This window comes from Hippopotamus amphibius, chromosome 1, assembly GCF_030028045.1.
Source record: "Hippopotamus amphibius kiboko isolate mHipAmp2 chromosome 1, mHipAmp2.hap2, whole genome shotgun sequence".
Classification (NCBI taxonomy): Eukaryota; Metazoa; Chordata; class Mammalia; order Artiodactyla; family Hippopotamidae; genus Hippopotamus; species Hippopotamus amphibius.
Window position 1 is genome coordinate 66477698 of NC_080186.1, and position 25269 is coordinate 66502966.

General features: G+C 37.9%; 1 protein-coding gene across 1 annotated transcript in view; it reads right to left on the reverse strand.

Moving 5' to 3' along the window:
* Positions 1–576: 576 nt before the first annotated feature.
* Positions 577–25269, reverse strand: part of PTGFR (prostaglandin F receptor) — a 49074-nt gene continuing 24381 nt past the window's right edge. The window contains exon 3 of the mRNA XM_057715355.1: positions 577–1782. Within this exon, the coding sequence (XP_057571338.1) occupies positions 1492–1782 (291 nt within the window). The 3' untranslated portion in view covers positions 577–1491. The remainder of the gene's footprint in view (positions 1783–25269) is intronic.

Genomic DNA, 25269 nt, shown 5'->3' on the forward strand with positions numbered 1-25269 from the left:
AGTTAACAATAACTTCCAATGTAAATTACCAGTCAAAAGCAAAAACTTGTCAAAATAATAATTTAAGTCTAATTGAACTGCACAGATTTCCTAGAGAATCCAAAATCAGTCTCACAGGGAAGTATAATTTTAAAACAGGCCCCTGTTAATGAAGGCACTCTTTTCATAGAAAGGCATTTCCCTATTATAAAGCAGAGCTAGCTACCCTATGCTCTGATAGACCCAGGACATTTTGAATGATTACTAAAATTGGGTTAAATTATAAAAATAAGCAAAGAAAAAGTTTAAAGTATCCTTGAGAAATTTGGGGAGAGACTTTATTCCTCGATCTCTCAGCCATTTCAAGGGTCTCAAGATACCTGGCTAATTGCCAACCCTCTCCTTGGCACTGGTAGCACAGGCTTTAGAAGATGCCATCTTACAGACTTAAGGAGCCCTATTCAACTGAAATGTCTCATGTCCTTTGCATGTGTGTGACAGTGTGCGTGTGTGTGACAGTGTATGTGTGTGTGACTGTGTGTGTGTGTGTGTGGAAAGAAACACACTAGCTGCAGATGGTTGTTGAATATTATGCTCTAGAGGTTGTGCTTCTTTCGTTCCCTGACACAGAAATGACACCGTGTCAATGACGCTCCAGGTAAAGCGCCTTTGCCAATGTCCTTCGCACCCATCACTTGGTGTTTAAGTTCTGCTTGTTTGCATTATCCATGGCAGAGCTTCTTAGGAACTGCTATAATGCAAGTCACCTATACACGTGCTCACAGAGCCTTTGTTTCTCTAAAAATTATTGACTCTACACTAAAATGTTCAGAGGAAATGGTGATTACTTGAAAACTGTGCAAATCCATGACATCTTCAAACAACTGACCTTCATAATAATAAATGCAAGCAGTCATATCTGTCAGATATGACAAGGATAGGCTCATTCTAAACAGGCTCGCACATCAGGCAACCTGACAGCCACACCTCACATACATGGAAGTCATTATAATAAGCCACAATGAGTTCCCTGTGACATGACAACACATGTATTAATTGAGGCTACACAATGCAGGGTAAAACAGACCAGATCAAAAGAGGGCGCTCCAATCCACTGCGCCTAGTCTATACGGAACTGCTATAGAGCAGTGATGCCCCCAAACAGCCATTGCACTGCACAGGTCGTAGGCCAAGTAAATGCTACAGGCTTCAAGAGAGTCGCTTGTTCAAAAGCATCAATAATACAGATAAGCCCAAAATTGTTTTCAATTTGACTCCTATGGCATTATTTCATCACGTTTACCTCTAGTTGACAAAAACGTGAAAATGTGCAAATATACAGTTAATTTAGCAAATTTCAAAAGCCAAATCTGACAAAAGTGCCCCCCAAACTATCCAGCTGAGGGCTGATTTTTCCAGTTAGGCTTGCTATATTTATATAATTAACTGAAATATTGCCAAAACTTTTCTTAATTTGGTCCTAGACCTATATCGATTTACTGTCCTACTGAACTAGGTGCTTGTTTGCTGGGTTACTTTCTCTGTAACTGGTGACTCAGAAATAGCAGCAACCTTTAAGGAATTTTTTATGGAGCTAAGCTCCCAAACATGTAAGCTGATGATATGCACTCCACAACAGCGTCTGGTAAACGTGTAGAGATTCTTAAGGACAGCCTTCCGTAGAAGAATATACACCCAGGGATCTAAGATTTGATTCCATGTTGCCATTCGAAGACTAAAAAGGGATCTTTCACAGGCATTCCTAAAATCTTGTCCATTCATTCCAATGCTGGCCATTGTCACCTGCAAAACAAACAAAATAGAGAAATCAGTTGATAGACACTCTCAGTCCAATAGGTTTTTTTTAACTTAACAAACTGCTACATGGTATTCATTTTACTTTCCACAAAATGGTGTTATTCTGCAAAATACTGAGAAAAAGAAATGGACAGTAGCAGAAACACTGATGTAGATATCTGGATCCTTTGAATTCAAATTGACACCAGAACTAAAAAATGCTTATATGGCAAATCAAATGTGCCCAAATAGGATGACTCAAGAGGATAAACACTGATCCTAGTAACAGATCTTTTCTTATTTCTGGGAAAACAAAATTCAAAGCCAATACACATTTGTAAATTTCAGTGACAAAACTAAAGTTTATTTATGTAGATAAATTAAAGTATAGATAAGCTAAAGCTTAGATCAACTATAGATAAGAGTTTTTAAAAATATATTTAGAGTATCTGATATTAATTTGCACATGGTATGTTATATTGTTCTGGAATGTTACTTTTAGAATTTTCTGCTTGGTAACTACAATGATACCAATGTCCTCTCTTTCATATTCCCTTTTCTTCATCTCTTACCCTAGCCTTAACTTGGCTAAAATATTCCAAAATGCAACGGAACTTTCTAAGGGGTTTAAGGAAACAAGTTCCCCTCTTTGTTACCATTGAAACTTAACAGTAATAATGCAGATTTTGATCTCACCAGTCCATTTCCTGGCCACCCATGATGTTAAAGAGATCATTTTGTAGAATAAATTCCATAAGTGGTCCCAGCTATAGGTTAGAACTGGTCTAATCACTTAGCCCAGCTTTAACGTCTAAATGAACCATTGCAGAACAAACAAGGTGTCTTTGAAAACACCTGGATATAAAAACAAATAGCATGAGCTGCTTGTATATTTTGGAGGTTAATCCTTTGTCCGTTGTTTCATAGGCAATTATTTTTTCCCATTCTGAGGGTTGCCTTTTAGTCTTGTTTATGGTTTCTTTCGCTGTGCAAAAGCTTTTAAGTTTCATGAGGTCCCCTTCGTTTATTCTTGATTTTATTTCCATGATTCTAGGAGGTGGGTCAAAAAGGATGTTGCTTTGATGTATGTCATAGAGTGTTCTGCCTATGTTTTCCTCTAGGAGTTTTATAGTGTCTGGCCTTACATGTAGGTCTTTAATCCATTTTGAGTTTATTTTTGTGTATGGTGTTAGGAAGTGTTCTAATTTCATTCTTTTACATGTTGCTGTCCAATTTTCCCAGCACCACTGATTGAAGAGGCTGTCTTTTTTCCATTGTATATTCTTGCCTCCTTTGTCAAAGATAAGGTGCCCATATGTGTTTGGGCTTACTTCTGAGTTTTCTATTCTGTTCCATTGATCTTCCTTTCTATTTTTGTGCCAGTACCATACTGTCTTGATCACTATGGCCTTGTAGTATAGTTTGAAGTCAGGAAGCCTGATTCCACCAACTCCATTTTTCCTTCTCAAGATTGCTTTGGCTATTCGGGGTCTTTTGCGTTTCCATACAAATCGTAAGAATATTACTCAGCTATAAAAAGGGATGAGATGGAGCTATATGTAATGAGGTGGATAGAACTACAATCTGTCATACAGAGTGAAGTAAGTCAGAAAGAGAAGGACAAATATTGTATGCTAACTCACATATATGGAATCTAAAAATGGTACTGATGAACTCAGTGACAAGAATAAGGATGCAGATACAGAGAATGGACTGGAGAACTCGAGGTATGGGAGGGGGCGGGGGGTGAAGGGGAAACTGAGACGAAGTGAGAGAGTAGCACAGACATATATATACTACCAACTGTAAAATAGTCAGTGGGAAGTTGTTGTATAACAAAGGGAGTCCAACTCGAGGATGGAAGATGCCTTAGAGGACTGGGACAGGGAGGGTGGGGGGGGACTCGAGGGGGGGGAGTCAAGGAAGGGAGGGAAAATGGGGATATGTATATAAAAACAGATGATTGAACCTGGTGTACCCCCCCCAAAAAAAAAAAAAAAAAACAAATAGCAAATATACGAACAAAAGGTAAAACCGGAAACTTAAGGGAGGCTTAGATCATTATGCCACCAGCATTATGAGAAGATGTAAAAGCCTAAAACCCAAATGAAAAGAAAATCAAGTCTCTTATTGATGAATCATTATCAAGAAATGTCTTAATCTGGCCTGGTGATACTAATGATTGAAGGAGAAATGTCCCTTACCAAAACCTTCCTTATCCACACAACAAAGTAGAAACTCATTAATTGCCTTCTTGATGATGCAACTGAAATCCACCTCTATAACCTCATCTCTCCTGCCAACACCCTCTGTTCCAACTGCTCTAAAGGCCTCATCTGTCCCAGATATACCATGCCCTTCTGAGCTTTGGCTTGTGTTACTCTCTTGTTTTGAACTTCTCCTCCCCCTTTCTCTGCCTGACAAACTCCTATCCACCCTTCAAACCCCATGTCAAAATGGGCTCACCTCCTTGAAATGTTCCTCGACTTCACTGAGATGAATTAGCAAGTTGTGCTGCCCCGGCACCCTGTCCATACCCAGCTGTATCACTTGCCACACTGCACGATAATGATGTATTTACCTGTATATCTATGACCATCTCTTCTTTTACTTTTATTTCTAATATTCAGTACAAAGCTGAGACCTAAGATGTTCTCAGTAAATGCTAAAATGAATACAATTGTGTTATTTTTTGTTCATTGAGGTTATTTCTAGAAGCACAGCAACTAGTCATCAGAGAAGCATCTCCTCACCCATCACAGTGGTCTAATATTTTGAGGCTTAGAATGTTTCTAAAAGTTTTTACACAACAGCATCCACTAGTAAAGGATTTCCAAGGTGGTTTGTTGCCACTAAAAGGAACAAGATCTTGTAATCCACGCAGATCCTTTGGGAAATGGTTCTTTCCTTTATGGTTCCTTTTGTAGGGGAGAAGTATATCAAAATGCAGGCCTAAAGATTCTCTAGCTAAATAAGGCCGACCAAGTTTCAAAACAGAGAAAATTAGTCCCCACACAATAGCACCTGGGTCAGGTCCAGACTCTTATTATCACTGCTCCCCAAGTTAGCCAACAGGATTGAAGAAATAAGCCTATGTGAGCCCTGTTGCTCTCAGAAGAAAGCAGAGCCAAGCCCAGTTGGCTATTGGATTGAGATATTTTCACTTTATGTTTTTTTTTACTCGTCAAATATATGTTGATTAACTGTGTGATGTGCCAAGCAATGTGCTAGGCACTGAGGACACAGTGGCAAACAAAGCAGACACTGCCTGCCCCCGTGGAACTTACAATGCATTTGCTGAGTCTGGGGAGCGTTTTTTTGGTTCAAGGGTGAAGGAATCAATATTTCTCTTGCCTCATGAATATTAAGCAAATGCATTTCCTATTAATTACTTGGTGTGTTCCTGCAGATCTCAGAGCCCAGCCAAGACATGGTTCTATGTAGTTGGGAACAAAGATGCTTGGTGCAATTTCATGCAACAGATGGGCCTAATACAACTTGTTAATCAATCATACTCCAATAAAAAATAAATTTTTTTTAAAAAGCCTAAGTTACATGACACGCACGTCTCTGACTCGACTCTCCTCCCTCCCTTGCAAGCAGCAATGTGGTCACCAGCCGTGAAAAACATTGAATCCTCTGCTGAGGGCAGCCAGCACCCAGGCTTCTCTCCAAAACATCAGGGCAGTGGCCAGGCACTCCCTCTCCTCTCTCTCCCTCCCTTGACCCCTAGGCTCAGCCTGGAATACAGGTTGCTCTAGGGCCTAGCTTTGGAGAAGCACCATCCACTTACCCACCAATAAAGATATGAGTGGAATATTTATGTAAAAGAAAGGCCATTGTATATCGATGACAACAGTATATTATTGAAAATTCAGGACAACCCAAGTATGCAACAAGGGATAAATTATGGTAATTTCATGTAATGGGAAAATATGCGAGCATTGATGTTTGTGGTTCAGTCTTAAGTTTTTTAAAGCAAGTTAACAAACTTTTTTTTTTTTTCCGGCCATGCCATGCGGCATGTGCAGGATCTTAGTTCCCCGACCAGGGTTCAAACATGCACCCCCTGAAGTGGAAGCTCAGAGTCTTAACCACTGGACCGCCAGGGAAGTCCTGTAAGTTACCCAACTGTATTGACTGTATGATCCAAATTTTGGAAAAAAAAAAAAAGTAATTTTGTGCATGCATAGAAAAAAACCAAAAAACTAGAGTGTATTTCAGTGTTTACCTTGGTTAACTCTAGATAGAAGAACTGCAGAGGATTTTAATTTTCTCCTTTGGTTTGTCTGTAATTTACTAATTTGTTAGATAGGTTATGCATTGCTTTTGTAATGTGTACCTTTTTTCCATGTAATTTGTTAAAATATACAGGCATACCTTGTTTTATTGCGCTTCATTTGATTGTGCTTTGCAGATACTGCTTTTTTTTTTTTTTACAAATTGAAGGTTTGTGGCAACCTTGTGTTGTCAGATGATGGTCAACATTTTTTAGCAATAAAGTATCTTTAATTAAGGTATGTACATTTTTTGTTTGTTTTTAGACATAATGCTATTGCACAGTTAATAGCCTACAGTATAGTATAAACAAAATTTTGTATGCCCTGAGAAACCAAAATTTCATGACTCACTTTATTGTGATATTCACTTTATTTTGGTGGTCTGGAACCAAACTCACAATATCTCCAAGGTAGGCCTATACTGTTGTACTAAAGAATCAGAACTAATATTAATCATTTATGAGTGTCTGTGAGTGAGGTGCTGCAGAATTGCTGGGAATTTCAGCCCTGATAAGTCTGCTAGAAGGTTGGGAGCTGGGGTAAGAACAAGAATGTCTACCATTTTCCTTCAGCTCTGTCAACAGTCATCTCAGAAGCCTTGAAAGCATCCTTCTCCAGCCGGCCCACTGGAACCTGGATTCCAGAGAGTCGTACACAGATTCTCATCACACACGCAGCCTTTCATCTAGTTTCCAGGAGCTACCTGACACCAACCAGCATGTGTTATTTTATACAATATCTTCCTTTAGACCTGGGCAGGTTACAGTTGGTCATCTTTGTTTATGATTAGAATTATAACTGAGAAGTGGAAAGGCCAAGCGTTTGGATATTCTATGAAAAAACAAATCAATTAACCTGGTACTTCTCAAGACACTCAACATTAAGACAATGGAGAAATAAGGAAATCAAAGATGTGTATGGGCCGAAGTGTTCATGTTCATTGCTAGTTGCAAAGAGCAAAATAGACAGGTGATATAATAAAATCTCCGTTTATTTGGGCCACATAGTACAATTATATCAACTGTTAAAGTCACCAAATTAATGAATCTGCCAGGCTACTTTACTCATAGATAATAGAGCTCTTGTTCACTGAAGTTTTATTCTGGCAGTTACTCCATCATCCCCTACCCTAAGTCTATGTATCTGTTGACTGGTATCAGCACTCCAGTGGCTGTTCCCAATTAAAAGCAATGGTACATTCAAGAATTATACTTCTGTTCCTTTGAGTTATCACAAAAGTAAATCAATCCAGCAGTGAGTAGTTTTTGAGTGTCTGCTATGTCCAGGACTTGTGGTAGATGCCACTGATGCAAAGAACAATATTTAGAGAAATCTCAACATATGATATATTTTGCTTCTTTATCAAGTTTTTGCTTCTGTCTCTGCCACTAAAATATCATCTTTAAGGCATGTATTTTTATCTGGTTCTCTGCTATATCCCCCAGCACCTAGCATAGAGTAGGGCATGTCAATAATTGTCAAGTGAATTAAATGAATGAAGTCACTATAAGGAGAGACTGACAAGAAAGCAAACAGTTATAATCTGTAATATAATAAAGACATTTAAAGGTGCCACGGGCAGAGCTATTTGTTGGTACATGATCACAGATGCAGTCATTAAAATGATGAGTTTCTGCAATTTTTCTAGTACCTCAAAACTTCATTTACTCAGACTTGACCAATTTTGAATTTATGGTGAATCGGCTGCAGGTTGTCTTTATTTCTCCTTGGCACCATTTTTTTAAGGAAATTTAAATGAATACATAATCAAAAAACCATTTCTGGTAGACTGTCCAACTTCTTTAGATACCAAGCCATTTTCTAGAATTTTATCAAATCTATTTTCACATGAACAATCTCTATGACAACTATACATGGTTCTCATCTAGTCACTAAAGCAGGTATTTTCACACATAGCTATCTTATTCCAAGAAGCAGACCATTCCTTTCCTTCTTTCTGTCATCATAGAAGACTTAGTTCGGGGACACTTTCTTCGGGGAATGAAAGCATACACAGAAGTACAATTCACCAATTTGCAAGTTATTGTCCCTTATAACATTGTCATCCAAAGACTGATCTTTAGGTTTGGCACATGAATAACCACAGAGATGGGAGCTAATTGTGATTATGCAATTACAATCCCAGTCTTACCAGATAATGACAAAGGTCCATCTAGAAGCTTTACCAAGGAACCATTTCATTACACCTCCATGTTTGAGAAGTTCAATCTATGTGTTAATTTGGATAACAAGTGACTAAAGAACTATGTATAGATGAGTGATTTTTAAATGTCACAGGACCTGTGAGTATTTGCAGATTGGAAATTTCATTTAATTTAATTTCATTTTCATTTAAGTTGCCTTAATGGCAATTTTGAAAAAAGGTACATTATGTAAATCATTGAATCCATCTCAATCCAACAGGTTACTTTTAGAGCTAAATATATTTGTGGTGATTTAACTCTATAGCATTTATTCTTAAAATAGAATATTTTATCTCCGCAACAGTGACTACAGAAGCCTTGAGAAAAAAACTTACTCTAGTGTAACTCTCAAATAATAGATTTTTTTTAAGTAACAAATTGAAATGTAGAGGCTCTAACAGGATATATGAACTCAACTTAACTCAACTATGAACTTTTTTCATACCTATAAATTTCTACATTGTTAAATATAGAAGGTATTATTTCAATCATTTCCTATTTATTGAATACTCATTAAAATTAAGACAGTATTTGCACATGGTGAATGATTCGGATATAAGACAGAAATATTACAATGTGGGGAGAAACAGACAAAAACATATGGTATTTCTTATACCACAACTCTAGAACAGCTGTGAAATGTTGCCTACCCCTAAAGTATACATCAGTACTGCACAATACAAACACTTGTAAAGATAATTTTTTTTCTGTTTGATTTGTTGATAGGGGATTAACCAATGGTCCAATTGACAGTGCATTTTTGTCTCTGCCTAAAGACACTGACAATTACAAAGAGGTGAGAAAACAGGGCATGCTATATCAAGACAGCTCCATCTAGAATGGGACTATCCTAAATCATAACACTTTATATGCATCTTTGCTCCTTCATGCCAGCGGAGGAAATCAGGTGCAAAATGAAGAGCGGGAAAAATTTAGAGAAGTACGTAGAGAAGAAAAAAAAGTATAATACTTGAAAAACCAAAATATTAATCTTTCTAGAGAAGGTTCATTTGTAGGATCTGTGTATTTTCATTTTCTATTCCAGTATCTTCTCGCAGGCCTGAACATTTTTTTGAGCCTGTTTAGAGGGAAAATTTATGCCAGAACTCCTAGGAATAATTGTCCACATGGCCCCCCGCTGCTAGTCATTACAAAAAAAAAAAAAGCTGTAATTTTTTTTCTTACACTTTTGAAAGGAATAAAATACAATCATTTATACCAGAATACCAAATATAACAAAAATTTTAAATAAAATGTTTATATATATATACACACACACATATGTGTATATATATGTATGTGTATATATATATCTCTCTCACATGTGATCATTTCTTTAAGGGAAAAAATATAGGAAATGTGAAAGATATGTTCTACAAACCAAACAGAGATTGTATTGAGTTACAATGAGAGAAACTTGCTCATAACTGAATGAGAACAAACTATACAGTTAAGAGAACATCTTTATTACCAGCTGCAGACTCTATCATAGAACTGGACCACCACCAAAACACAGGCCAGCATCTGGCCGTAAGAACTGGTCATCCTGGCAGTTATGGGATCCAAAATCATGGGAAAGGCAGAAAGTCTCCTGTAAACCAGAGCAACATGCTATACTACCTACGAGTGAGAGATACAGCCATGAATAATAACAACAACAAAAATTAGAACTGAGTATTGGCCTGTGCTGGGAAACCTCTCTTTATGAATTAGGTCAAACAAACCTCACAATGACCCTATGACATAGGTACCATTGTTACCTACACTTTACAGATAAGGAAACCATGGTTCAGTGAGATAAGGGACCAGCCCATGTTAAGTGTCAGGGCCTGAATGAAAGCATGTCCAGAGCCTGTCTTTCTAATTACTACACTAGATTCCCTAAAGGCCCTGCAATTCACTTGCTCAATACTCTTACCAAACTTCCCCCAGGAGAGTAAAGAAAGCTTCCTAGGGTGTGGGAGACACTGAGAGAGCCACTTGCCTGAGGGAGCAGAGCTCTCACTGCAACCAGACCCAGGGAAGGAGGCCCCTGGAATCTTGGCTCCAGCCAACGTCTCCATCCACCCCGAGGCAGCGGTGGGGATGGAAGGAGAAAGCGGTGCAGGATTGAAGTTGTAAAAATGCCTTCTCTTTCTCCCTTCAGATTAACACAGATATATCCAACCTGCCCCTGAGAGAGGCCAAGAATAAGGCAGAGGCCATAAAACAAGGTTTAGGATTGATGTCTCTGAGTCAGAGGGGTCCGAGGAACTATGTTCAAGTTTCTCGGCCCAAATCTAGTTATGAGTAATGATTATGTGTTTTTGTGATCACTACTACTACTAAGACCCATGTTCAAGTTTCAGAGAAGAAAGCAAAAATGTAATTTAGTTGATCCTGAGAGTAGGAAAAACAAAATGTGCTTCATTTATTATGTACACACGGACCCGTCTACATCACTTCACCTAAGACAGAGTCACAAAATCTCAGAGAACACAGGAAAGTTTCCTTTATCTAATCCAGCCTTCTCTGTAAAGTAGAAATTCCTTGCAGGTGTCCTTACATAACTAGTGCGAAAGCCTCACCACTACTCATGAAAGAATCTCTTCCAGTTTAACTGTGTGCATTGTTGAACATTCTCTATTATCACAAGCTAAAATTTACTCTACATATCTTAATTTTTGCTCCCTAGAGCATCATAGGATAAGTTTACTTGCTAAATGTCAGCCTTTCACATACTTTAAAAATAACACTGGTCTTATATTTTCTTCCTTTCTTCAGCTGCTCCTCATATAACATGGTTTGCACACTCCTGGCTGTTTACCTTTTACACTCTAGTCTCAGTCTTCCTTTTAAAAAATGCACTGGTCAGAAATAAAATTAACACTCTATATATGGTCCAATTAGTACAAAGCTTGATGGAACAATCATTTCCTGTGATCTGGACAAACTACCTACCTGTGCCTCCAGGATTATGCCAGCGAGTTCCTCCTTTGCATGTAGCCTGTGAATTGATCCTAATACATGATAGGAAATAAGCTTCTTACTTATTAATTGCACTCTTGGTGAATATGTAGAGCAAGACAACCTCCACTTTTCCCTGCTTGTTTCCAAATTATTCAGACTTAGAGGTAAGAATATATAAATATATATCAATATATTCATATATCTAAAAAGTCACAGATTTGTGACTCTTTGTTAACGGATCTACATTATGGTATAAACATCCAGTTCTAGAGCCTCGTATGTCAAACCTGAGGCAACACCAGTGCATAAGCTCTTTGATCCACTTTGATGATGTCCCTCAAACCCACATCCTGCTCCCTCTCCAGCATCTTAGCACTTAAAAGCCAGACCATTATATTATAGGCTCCTAACTCGTCTTCCAGACTCAATTTTTTGTTTATTCATTTACCTTATTTCAACTTGTGTATTCTTTTATCAAATATTTCATAAATGCCAAAAACATCATTTTCCTGTCCTTCCCTCACTGGGAATGACCTATCCTTCTATCCTTCCTACCCCATCTTCTCCAGGAAGCCTTCCCTAAGCACTCGATAGCTTGGCAATCTCTCATTCTAAAAACATTCCCATCATGCCTGGCACCACTTTATGAGCACTGACAGACATAGTATCAATGTAGTATGAAAAAATATATTCTAATGTGATAATGTCAGTATATGTATAATAGTCCTTCAGTTATATTGTAAGTGCCTTGAGGGTAGGAATTATGTCTTTCACTTTCTCAAATCCTTCTCCACCACCTTACGCAGGAGAATAGGGGAAAGACTCCCACTGCTCAGGTGAGAAAGACAAGAAACAGACAATTTCAAGAATAGAAGTTCAGAGATTTAAGCAGAAAGCAGGCTTGGCAACCCCAGATCCAAGTCAAGGATTCAAGGTGAATAACAACAGACCTAAAAGAAAGCTCATGTGGAGTTTCAAGGAATGCCTCAGATCTTTGAGACCATTCATTTCAAGTCTGCCCGGAAGTGCCTATTTACTTAAAGGGACCTTTTAGTTAAAGTGAGTTTTAAGTATTTAATTTTTTTAAGGTTAGAAATCAAATATGTCCCCAGAAATCTTTCCTGTTCTTAGGGAAAGGTCATAGTCTCTGGCAAAATTGAGAATGATTTGGGAGGGTAAAGAGGAGAGATACAGATGCAGAGACTTCCACCTGGCCAGATCGGAGAAGAACTTGGGAGCTTGGAAATGGAAGGAGGGTGCATTCAAGGTGCTAGAAGAGAGTCTTCTCTGTCTTAGAGGTTAAAAGCTTGTGCCGATTATCATACTAAGTGCAATAAGCCAGACAGAGAAAGACAAATATATGATATCACTTATATGTGTCTTAAAAATGATGCAAATGAACGTATTTACAAAACAGAAATAGAATCACAGACATAGAAAACAAACTTATAGTTATTAAAGGGGAAAGGGGGGAGGGATACATTGGGAATTGGGGATTAACAGATACGACTATACATAAAATAGATAAACAACAAGCACCTACTGTACAGCACAGAGAACTAAATTCAATATCTCATAATAACCTATAATGGAAAAGAATCTGAAACAGAATATATATATATACCCAAAGGAGACAAAACAAATAAAACTGAAAAACTCAAAATGAAACACTTTTTTAAAACCCTGACAAAATAATCCTTTTACCTTTATTAAGATAAAAAATTGTATAATCTTTAAAAATTGTGAATCACTATATTGTACACCTGTAACTTACATGATGTTGTACATCAACTATAACTCAGAAAAAGATTTTAAAAATTGTCTAAAAATTACATCGCTCCTTGAACAAGAATGTAATGTTTACTACCATTTAAAAAAGAAAAAAGAAGAAAAAAATGCTTATGCCATTTCTGTACCTTCTGCATAATAACGTGTTAGATTCAACCACTATTAAATCAAGCTCACTGACAATCAATTAGTTTGGTTTCATTTTACAGAAGCCACCTACTGCTGGCCATTGGATATTTCTTTCAACTTCTGACACCTCTAGTCACAAGAGTGGGATAGGAAGACCAGGCCCACTGGGTGGTTTGGGCATAGTAGGAATAATGGAATTCCTTTACCCCCATCTGTCTTCAATGAAGGGTAGAAAGGGAAAGGAAAAGTCATGTGGGCACTTGATATATACCAACAAAACTCCCAAGGGTAGTTACTACTTTTCTGATACTGCAGATAAGAAAACTAAATCACAAAGAGATTAATTTGCCCAAGTTTACACTGTGGGAAAATGGCAGAGGCAGGACTTAAATTTGATCTAAACAGGTTTATCTGGCTTCAGAGTCTATGATCTTTCACTATCCCATTCCCAGTAATGAGACCAGTAGCGTTATGTCACGCTCATGAACAAGATGCTGAAAATAACAACTAACATTCAGTGTACTCATTAAATCCTACGTTCCAGGCACTCTTCTATTCTGTTTTTATTCTCTCTCTCTCTTTTTTTTTTTATCTTTATTGGAGTAAAATTGCTTTACAATGTTGTATTAGTTTCTGCTGTACAACAAAGTGAAACAGCTATATGTATACATATACCTCCATATCCCTTCCCTCTTGAGCCTCCCTCCCACCCTCCCTATCTCACCCCCGTAGGTGGTCACAAAGCACCGAGCTAATCTCCCTGTGCTACGCAGAAGCTTCCCAATAGTTATCTATTTTACATTTGGTAGTGTACATATGTCAATGCTACTCTCTCACTTTGTCCCAGCCTCCCCTTCCCCTCTGTGTCCTCAAGTCCATTCTCTATGTCTGTGTCTCTATTCTTGCCCTGCCACTAGGTTCATCAGTACCATTTTTCTAGATTCCATGTATATCCGTTAGCATACAGTATTTATTTTTCTCTTTCTGACTTACTTCACTCTGTATGACAGACTCTAGGTCCATTCACCTCACTACATATAACTCAATTTCATTCCTTTTTATGGCTGTGTAATATTCCATTGTATATATGTACCACATCTTCTTTATCCATTCATCTGTCGAAGGACATTTAAGTTGCTTCCATGTTCTGGCTATTCCTTAAAAAACTAAAAATAGAACTATCATATGACCCAGCAATCCCACTACTGGGCATATACCCTGAGAAACCCATAATTCAAAAAGATACATGTATCACAATGTTCACTGCAACACTATTTACAATAGCCAGGGCCAGGCACTGTTTTAACACTTTATACCTATTATCATTTTTAAGCCTGTTAACAACTATTTGAGGAAATCAGTATTATCCCCATACTAAGATGAAGGAACTGAAGCACTGAGAAGGTGGATAACTTGCCCCAGGTCACCCAACTAAAATGTGGTAGAGCCAGGATTTGAGGAGCAGAAGATGGTAAGGATTCACATACTGGCCTCCGTGGCATTGGAGGTCACATTTTTAACTCTCTGGGTTTCTATTTCTGTCTGTCTATATCTAGTTGTCTTTCTAACTGATTCTAGCACTCTCTCATCCAGTATTTCTATTAATATACTTTCACTAGTATCCTTTATTTAAATTGGGAACATATGCTTACAAATATTGCTCCAAATCTCTTGTGCCCATAACAACAGATGTAACTGACAGGTAAGTCATATGAGTTGAGTACCACACAACTGAGGTGCCCTTCAGAAGGATGGCTGTCAAAAAAATGCAATGGCAGAGGAGAGCTATCTATCCAGAAGGAAAGGGTGTTTTTTTAGTATTAATTAATAGATGTAAAATGATAGACTAGACAAAGCGCAGCATCTTTTTTTTCCTTCTTCATATCTAGCCCATGATGAAGGGCATGGTTATCATTTTATTAGACTCTTTGCTCTCATCCTTTAGATTGGTCTTCAAATACCCTTTAGGATCTTATTTTTTTATTATTTTTTTAATCCGCACTTCCAATTGTTATCCTTAGTCAATCATTTCTGTTCTTTGGCAACAATGGAAATTAAAAATTAGTAGGCAAAAATCTTAGGTCTTAGAAAAAGAAAACGTGTATGAAAATAGGTATATTTCTTTATATGTCCTACCTTGTTATAAAAGTAATTTGAGGCATTTTGCTTTGAACTATGCTTTTAGTAGTATTGTAAACTCTGGCTTTTTCTAGCTGTGATTACCTACCTCAAACCCATAGTTAAGCTAAAAAAATACTGGTTATGCTCTAAATATTAGCAATGATAGATGCATAAGATATTTTCATCCTAATCAAGAAGTGTTTACCTAAAATGTCATGACTAAAGTGATAATTAGCAACCCACCTATGGCTTACAAGGAAAACAGCTAGTTGGAAATCAATTGTAGTATTGGAGGAACAAAAGACTACTTTGTTTGACTGCTGGCAACACTGTTTTAATAGCAAAAGCAGACTGTAGCAATAAGGTGTTTCAGAGCAGATGTTAAGAAGGTGTTTCAGTAAAACATCCACCCTGAAACACATTATGTTTTTCCAAAGAGAAATTTCCAACAGGCAAAGTCAGTTTATTACTATAGAAGTTTGGAAAGATCTTCTAAGGCCTTCTCTAGGCTTTAGCACAATAATTTATTATGTAATGGGGACTTTTAATGAAATGAGTTCCCTTTAAAGAGAAAAGACATCCACCATTTTAAAGAGAATATTAGTCATTAAGAAAGCCAGCCTAAGCCCACAGACCAAATGCAAAGGCTCTCAGCAACCTTGTGGGTAAGTTTGTTACACACATACTCTTTACAGATAAACAAATTGAGACACAGAACACATAACTAGGTGGAGTCTGGGTCAGGATTATAGCCAATGTCTATTTAACTCTAAAGCATGACATGAGTACACTTCAAAATGAAATTAACATATACTTCTGGTCAGGAAAAAACCAGGCCTTGCAGATTATCCAGTCAATTTAATGAAAAATAATTCCATTTCATGGCAGCACTTGAGTCAATTTGCTTGTGTGGTCACCAAGATAAGACAACTTGTTAATCATTGAAATTTCTTGGAATGATGCAGTTACACTTTAATTTTTCTTTGGGGTAGCTAAGTAGCAAACTAAAATTCCTCTTCCTTAGTTGTAAGTCAGCGTATACTCTAGCATTCTCTAGACAACAGCCTACTGGCCTAAATCCAATCAAGTTCACTCTCTCCCATGTGATTTTCAGCACTTAGCCACAAAGCTCTGTTCCAAATCTATTTCCTCTATGAATCAATCTAGAGCAATTGTTATACTCCACGGGGTTCTTTCTCGTGACACTTTGTTTTGTATTACCCAATTTTCAATTGTTTCAGAAGCATATACCATGGCCCCACTAAACAGTAAACTCTAGCAAGAAAAGGATGTTGTCTTGTGGACTCCTTTATCCCCGGTGCCTTGTTCAATGTGTGGTACATAACAGGTGCTCAATAAATATCAAATGAAGGAATGAATGAGAAGAAATTTTATGGTCCATGGAGCCATAAACCATGACTCTTATTTTATACAGCACTGGGCACATAGTGAGTGCCTAATTTTCAATTGGTGTACAATCTTCTCAGTAATGCAGAAAACTACCCCAATTTGCTTCAATGGCTGCATCACCATCATAAATAAATGAACATCCAACATTCATCAAGTTCATGATACTGTTATGTTCAACATACAATAGAAGGCAGAGTTAATGGGTAGTAGGGTTTGGGGACAGGGGATCTTTTCAAATTTATTTGATCTTATTTCATTATTTTATTTTATTTTATCTTATTTTTGGTAAGAGACTAAGTTATTTGAGTGGTAAACTTAGGCCTTAAAAGTCTGGCATTAGCATGTCACTGATGTGTCTCTTTGGCATGATTTGGGAACGCAGTTACAACGACACTTTTGCATTCCAATAATCATTACTTCATAAGACCTAAGAAAGGCTGTCGTTTACTGGGGTATTAGCAGCAGCAGCAGCAAAAATTACAATAAATTAGTTTGTTAGTTTAAGATACAGTTAAGACTCAGAGGCTAGCAATCATTGTCTAAAAGTTAAACCATTTTACTACAATATGAAAAATTACTGCCTTTATACCACTTAAACCTTTAATCCCTTAGCTTTTTTAAAAGTCATACAAATCCAACTTTTAAATAAAAACAGGAACTTTACAATGCAGTATATACAGTTATTAGGTTGAGTTGATGTTCTTTCTGAAAAAATAAGAAGTACTGGCTGCAAGATTTCTGTCTTTTATACCATTTTATCTTACCTAAAAATTCATAGTTGACAATATGAACTACATCAGCTGCCTTTGTGGCTGAAGTGTATGGCTTGTCGTAAAGTATAAGAAGACTCTGAGAAGTAGCCAAGGTGGTCTACTAGGAAGGAAACATGAGCCATGCTATCATTCATCCTTAACCAGAGCTACACAGCCTTGCATGACCTGCCTTTTATGAAGCAGATTGAGTCCTCCACCTATTTTATGAATAAGTCATGGTTAGCTCTACAATGAGCACACGTGCATTCTATCCCTTTTAATGAGTGACTGCAACCCACCATTAAATGTCTCCTTGACTCACTACTGACCCCAAACTTTTGCTCCACCAGTGACACTTCACACCCATTACTCTCATGAATCACAGCGTCTGTCCTGAGCATTTCTTTGCCATGCTACTGACTGAGGTATTGCTTACTGCCTCACTGGTAGCTTGCTAAACAATGACATAGGTGGTGACCCCATTCTTCTTATTTGTCCCAAGTGAGGATCTACATGATAAAGAGCATACAGAAATGCTGGTGACCTGGCTTCATTCTGATAAAATCACTGGTGCTCTTGTCCTGCCCCTCAATGTTCAGGAGGACCCACAGGTGAAACTGTTTGGGACCCTGGATGTCTGTGGCAGACTGGATGTTAGCGCTGTCCAAGCTACCTCTACTCTGTCCTCTTACACCACACATTTCGATCGTTCGTTGCTGACAAATGACGCCAAACGAAGCAAAAGACAAGAGCACTGGGACACGCCTGGCAGGACACAATCATCTCATTTAAGGCTATCTGTAGAAATGAATCAAACCCCTAAAGGAGGTTCAGGAATGTTCCTGCCTTCTTCACTGTCAGTGTGGTGTTAAACTTGCTACATCAACCCTACACTTCAGCAGCCTCTCAGAAAAATACAGTGGTTGTCTCCAATTGTTTATCACTGAATAGGACACCACTTTGAAATAAAGATCTAGCAATAAGTTTTTAGTTCCAGAGAATAACTTAAATTGTGTAGAGTTCTTGCAGTGTGGGGCAGGACCTGGGATTTTTTGTTTGTTTGTATGTTTTTGCTTTTAAAGGCATATTGCCAATCATATATAAATAAGAGAGTAATAACCAAAAACAATAGTACTCCTTGATGCAATCATTATGTAAAGATTTATTATACAAGCCTATCACTAAGTTCAGAAGATTGTTTATAATTTATAACTAGTGAACTGAAACAGTTTCTAAGATTTCAAAGCAGCAAAAAAAAATATTGTCATACCACCTTTGGTCCTGTAGTATAATAAAGAATTTGGGTGGCCATTGTCCCCTGGTTACTGGGCTAGAGCCTCCAAGCCCTTGGAATTTCCCAAATGATAGATGTGTCTTTATTATTCACGGTGGGCTCCTGGAATCAGGCCTGAGTTTATGCTAATGAGGTGACTCATGGTGGCCCCCTAAATAATTTCAGGAGGGGGGCAGGCCATGCTGGGAAGACCACTCATGTAATTAGTGTGTTGGAGCTTTGAACCACATAAGATCAGCCTGACCTCCTGGAGACTGACATGGTCAATGATTCAATCAATCATGACTAGGTGATGAAACCCAATAAAAACTCTGGACACCGAAAGCTTGGGTGAGCTTTCCCGGTTGGTGCTACACATTGATGTACTGGGAGGGTGAAAAATCCTGAAGACATGTAGGCTTGGTGTTTGGGACCCTCCCTGATCTTGCCCAATGGGTCTCTTCCTTTGGCTAGCCTGATTTGCATCCTCTACAGTAAAACATTAAACATAATGCTTTCCTGTGTTCTATTAGTCACTCTAGGGAATTATCAAACCTGAGGAAGTAGTAGGAATGCCTGAATTTATGTCCAGTTGGTCAGAAAAGCAGGTGGCCTGAGAATCCCCAAGCCTGTAGTTAGTGTCTGAAGTGAGGGCAATCTTGCAGGGGACTGTGCCGTTCACCTGCAGAATCTGGAATAACACTGACCAGTTAGCATCAGAACTGCACTGTAGGTCCCTTGTTACATCTTCAAGCACGTAAATGTGATAAAGGTTAAGTAAGGCTGGAAATATTATAATAGTCCTGGACTGCTTCAGTTTAGGCATCCTGATATTGATCTTACATGCTGGAACTGGTCATTGGGATACCATTTTCATACCATTAAAAAGCAATGGGAGGATATACGTGAACTTTTCAACTAAGCCATGGTGGATACCCTAGGCAAAACGAGTAGTAAAAGAAATTCCTGCATTTGTTCAAAGCATAGAGTTTTAGATAAAGTTATTATGATCCCCTTCTGATTGACATAGGACAAATACTTTATTATAGAAAAGTATAAAAGGTGAGAATTGGAAAGAACCTGAAAAGTCATGTAGCCTAAGTTGTTCATTTCACAGGGAAGAAAATAACTGAGGCCAAGGAGATAAGTGATTTGCCCAACAGCTATTTAGCATCAGAGCTGGGTACTAGATCTGCAACATCTCAAATCATACTGTGATTCCCAAGCTCCTTGTAGCAAAACATGTTCAGTTAGTGAGGCAGATATATTTTAGTCTAGTTGTCTTGCCAGTGAGAGAGAGAGCAGAAAATCGCATGCAGAATACAATCACGGGCTTTGCCCTTCTTCTCTTGATCCTTAAAGTAGCACACTTCATGTCTTCTTTACATTTCTGCTGACTTAACCTAACAAAAGAGGTAGCCAATGCAGATATTCACTCATTTTATAAGCATTTATAAAGTATCTATTATATATCAGTACTAGGTACTTAGAGGTGTCAAGATTAATTATTAAGCCCTTCTTTTCCAATGAGGGGAACGTCATCCTTCATTAAAAAATAAACAGAGCTGTATAAGACCTGTGGTCAAGGCCTGGAGAGAGAGCACAGAGAAGAAAGCTGGAGTTATCATGGGTGGGTCTTCTCTAGCTGACTAAGGAGTCTGGCCGTTATTCTGTAGGCCTGACAAGCCATTAAAGGGTTTTAAGCAAAACAAAACAAAAAAATAGAAGAAAGAAAAAAAAAAGCCTTCCCCATTGCATACATGGGACATGACCTTGCCAACGTGCTTGAAGCTCTCAATAGAAATGCTTCCTTATCTTGTTGCTTTTCTTTCTACACAGCTCAGCAACCACAGTGGTTTTGCCATAACTATGAAGAAGGCCAGATACACTCTAACTTAGTATTGTTCAGCCTCTATTATAGAAGTCTTATGATAAAGAAGGTATAACCGATTCCTTGTCTGAACAGTTAAAACTCAGTTCTGTAATTCCTGGCTCAAGTGAGGGCCGTGAGGGAATTCAAGCCAGACAGAGTAAAAGAATCAGGCACCCACTTGAGCACATAAGCACATTTGAGATTCCCCACAGACCTCCAGCCCACCAAGTCGCTGAGGCAGTGTCTGGGGGGAAAACAAGTAACAGATTTCTGGCCGCAGGAGTCCTTCCAGCTCAGAGTTTTCCAGTTCTTTAAGGAACAGTGGGAGGCATGCCACTGCTTGTGTAATCCTTGGGTAGCTCCTCGGGATTCCAAGGATGAAGAGTGATACAGTCCATCAAAACAAGCACACAAGTATAAATTAATTACACAAAAAAATTAATTCAATCTTTGTTAAGAGGCCTAGCAGTCAAGACTATCAGTTTACTATCCGGAGTCAAAGCCAAATTGAGGGACATCCTACAAAATAATGACAAGAATACTTCAAAAGTGCCAAGTTCATAAAAGACAAGGAAATACTAAGAAATTGTCACAGAGACTAAAGAGACATGACTAAGGTGCCACTACAGTGTAATGCTGGATCTTGGACTGGACCCTGGAACAGAAAAAGGTGATAAGTAGGAAAACTGGTGATCCAAATAGAGTCTAAGTTAATTATATTGTACCAATGTGATTTTCTTAGTTCTGATAATTGTTCTACGGTAAAGCAAGATGTTAACATTAGGGAAAGCTGGGTGAAGGGTATATACATATATGCACACTCTCCTTAACATCCTTGCAGCTGTGTAGTAAGTCTAAATTTGGAAAACAAAACAAAACAAGAAAAACACTTGTATGGTGTTTTTGGTTTGTTTTTGTTGTTGTTTTGTTTTTTTGGGGGGTGTGTGTTTGTGTGTTTTTTAAGGAATATAGGTTTTAGAGTCAGAGTCTTGGGTTTAAAACACAGCTCTATTTCTTACTAGCAAGGTAGGCTTGGGCAACTTCCGTAATCTGTGCTTTACTTTCCTCATCGGTAAAATGGGAATAATAAAAACAAATTTATAAGTGAATAAGGTTAAGTAAAATATTTAAACACTTAGTATTGTGTCAGGTATATCATAAATTCCTTAAAAGTTACATCTAGTATTCGCTTATGAGCATTACCATAATTTGGATAGTTATCATTATTATTGTTATTATTAGGATTTTCTGATTCTAGAGTCACTTCAAGAACTAATAAAAATGCAGTAATTCTATGGATAGCATGTATTTACTCTCTTCCTCATTCTCTTGCAGTCAGATGGAGTAAACTGGCTCTAATACCTCTGGGGTAAACTAACTCATCAAGCCTTGGGTAAATGCAGTTGCTGAGTGTGGTGTAAGAGGGGTGAAGGTTGAAGAGGACAAGTACAGGGATGGAGAGGGTTTCACCAGCCTTGAAAAAGTGCCCTTATCAACTTGTATCATTCTTTTTCATTGAACTCATGATTATATTCAATAAGCTATTACATCAGTTGCCTGAAAGGCACCATCAAGATTAACGCATCCATACACTGTTGGATGCCATCAGTTATAACCAGATCTTTGTGTTCCAAAGAACTGATGAGATTTTTGTCTTCAGAAATCTGGTCTTGATTTTTCTACTGAATTGGAGGCCACTTTTACACATGCTAGGAGTGTGGTTCCCAAGAATTAGGAGTATATCAGGATAACGTTTGAACTAATGAGTGACCTGAGGACTTTAAAAACCCTCGGGATCTCTTTTTTAAACAATGAAACATAGACAGTCCCTGATCTGCAAACTTTGGAAATATCACTCATTTATCAGTTACATTTCAGAGCACAGAATACAGCTCACATAACAATGTAGAATCTACTTACTATATAAGCTAGTTTAAAATATTGTGCCATTGACACACAAAAAATTAACTAAAATAAAATTCTGTTGCAATGTTAATAATCCTCACACACACATAAAAGAGTTATTTTCTAAATGGAACTTTATGTCATATCTGAAAGCTATGTAGGGCTCTGCCCCCTAGATTCCCAATTTCCTGGTTAGTCCACAGGTACTCATACTTGTCTCACATTCTCCTCTTCCTCAGATGCTATTCTCCAACGCAGACTTCTCTTCCTGACTACTTCCCCATGAGCTCTGAATTGAACTATTTCTCCTCTTTCCGCTGCTTCAAGGTACTGACCACCCCAGACTCACTCTCTAAAGATATTATTCCATAAATTTAATTTTTTTAAACAGGAAGTAAGATTTCTGGGAGAAAGGAGAGGGAAATGTACAAACTAGTTCAATCTTTTTGTAGGACAACTTGGCAAAATACATCATACGCCTTCTTAAGATATTTCCCCTTGAAACTATCAAGTCCATGTCTATGAGTTTATTCTAAGGAAGTAAATAGAAATAGTGTGCAAAAATCCACAAGATGCACACCTCAATGTTGTTTATAAAATAGAAAAGCAGAAGCAGCCTCCAATAATCAGGGATTTGTAAAATAGGTTATAGGATACCTACAACAGTTTGCAGCCATCAAAATGATGTTGCCTAAGAATGCTTACAGATAAGATAAAATAGTTATATTGTAGTTAAGAAAATAAAGATTACAGAACAGTAGCATTTTAGTTTGATTACTATAATGATTATAAGAGCTGAAACATTGCATAATTACTATACACCTTCTGAAATAGGTACTACTAATATTCCTATTTTAATTATAAGGAAAAAGAGACAAAATAATTTATGTGCCCAAGGTCAAAAGGTTAGTAAAGATAATCTGGCTTCCAAAATCACACTCTTAATATAGCCTCTCTAATACATGTGTATATGCTTTGAGAAAAGCATGCAAGAATATCAAAAGAAATGTAACAGTATTTAACACAGATTGGGTATGTACCTGTCATAAGCAGAATTTATACAATAGAATGACCCCCTAAAGATGTCCCAACCCAATCCCTGAATATAATGAGATGCATCTCCCATGATTACATTATATTATAAGGCACAGTGGACCTTAACACAGTAAGACTATCCAGATGGACCTAATCTAATCACAAGAGTGTCTCTAAAAGCAGAGAACTTTCTTCAGCATGTAGCACAAAAAGCCAGTGAGAGTCCAAGTGTGAGGAGGATTCAGTGCACCATTTCTGCTTTGTTGATGGAGGGAACCACATGAGAAGGGAGGTCAGCTGTCTCTAGGACCAAAGAGCAGCCCCTAGCTGACAGCCAGCCAGGAAATGGGGACCTCAGATCTACAGCTGCAAGGAACTGGATTCTGACAACAACCTAATCAGCTCTGCAGAGGATTCTTCCCCTAAGCCTCTCAGTTGGAGCCCAACCTCACTCTTACCTTGATTTCAGTTCCCTGAGCAGAGAACCCAGTTGAACTCACCCAGGCTTCTGACCTCCAGAACTCTGAGATAATGAAGTGGGCAATTTCACACTGCTAAGTTTGTGGGGATTTGTCATCTAGCAATAGAAAACTAATACAGTACTTATGAGGGACTTAGAATTAGGGAACTAAAATTTACGTATAAAAAACCTATAACAGCATTATACTTGATGGAGAAAATATAGATGCAATTTAAGATCTGGAACAAGATAAGGACATCTGTTATTACTACCATTGCCTAACTTAGTATTATAATTCCTGGCCAATGCTTTTTTAAAAATGAGGTATATAAGAATTAGAAGAAAAGGGATCAACCTTTGTTATCTAGAAATGATTAAAATCAATAAATGATGGAAACCAATAAAAGAGTTCAGCAAGTTGCTGAATACATGCCCAACTCAGAAAAATCAAAAACACTTTTCTACACTAACACTTCCAAACACAGAATATAAGAAAAAAACCCACTCAAAATAGCATGGAAATTATAAACTATCTAGGAATTTACTGAACCAAGAAATAAACAAGCCCTTTAAAGGGGTTTACATTTTTCACTTCTCCTTTTTCTGTATTTTCCAAACTTTATTTAATGAACACATATTACTTTGCTAATAAAAATATATCATTTTGATAGTCAAAATGTTTAGAACGTTGGTACCAATCAATTCGAATGGCACAGGCAATAAAGAAGCAGCTCAGCCATGCAGGTACGTGCCAGGTGAAAAAGAGCCTCACAACTTATAATTGCTAATTAAGTGATTATTCTACTTCTCTCCCTGAAGTGGCTGGGAAGAACAAAGTTCAGCCTTCCACTTTCTTCGTAGAATTTCTCTCAATTATTTATTTTTTCCTGTACTTAGGAAGAAAGGAAAGAGAGTGCAATTAGATCAACAAGGCAAGCTGGCTTACTTCAAAAATGCATGAAACAAAAAACAGAGCTGGCGTAGAAGGGAGAAGGACGTGTCTACAGTGATGGAAAATGGAAAAGTAAGAAAGCAAAACCAGGGAATTCCCTGGAGGCCCAGTGATTAAGACCCAGCGCTTTCACTGAGGTGGCCCAGATTCAGTCCCTGGTTGGGGAACTAAGATCCTGCAAGCTGTGCTGCTTGGCCTAACACCAAAAAAGAAAGCAAAACCAGCCCATGTGGCCTACACATGACCAGCAGGCTGGCCATCCTCTCCTGCCTATGGGGATAGAGTGAAAACGTGCAGCTCAGATTACATCTCCCCACATGAACTCAGTCTTCAGAGAATGCAAATGCTGGGGACCTTGCCAT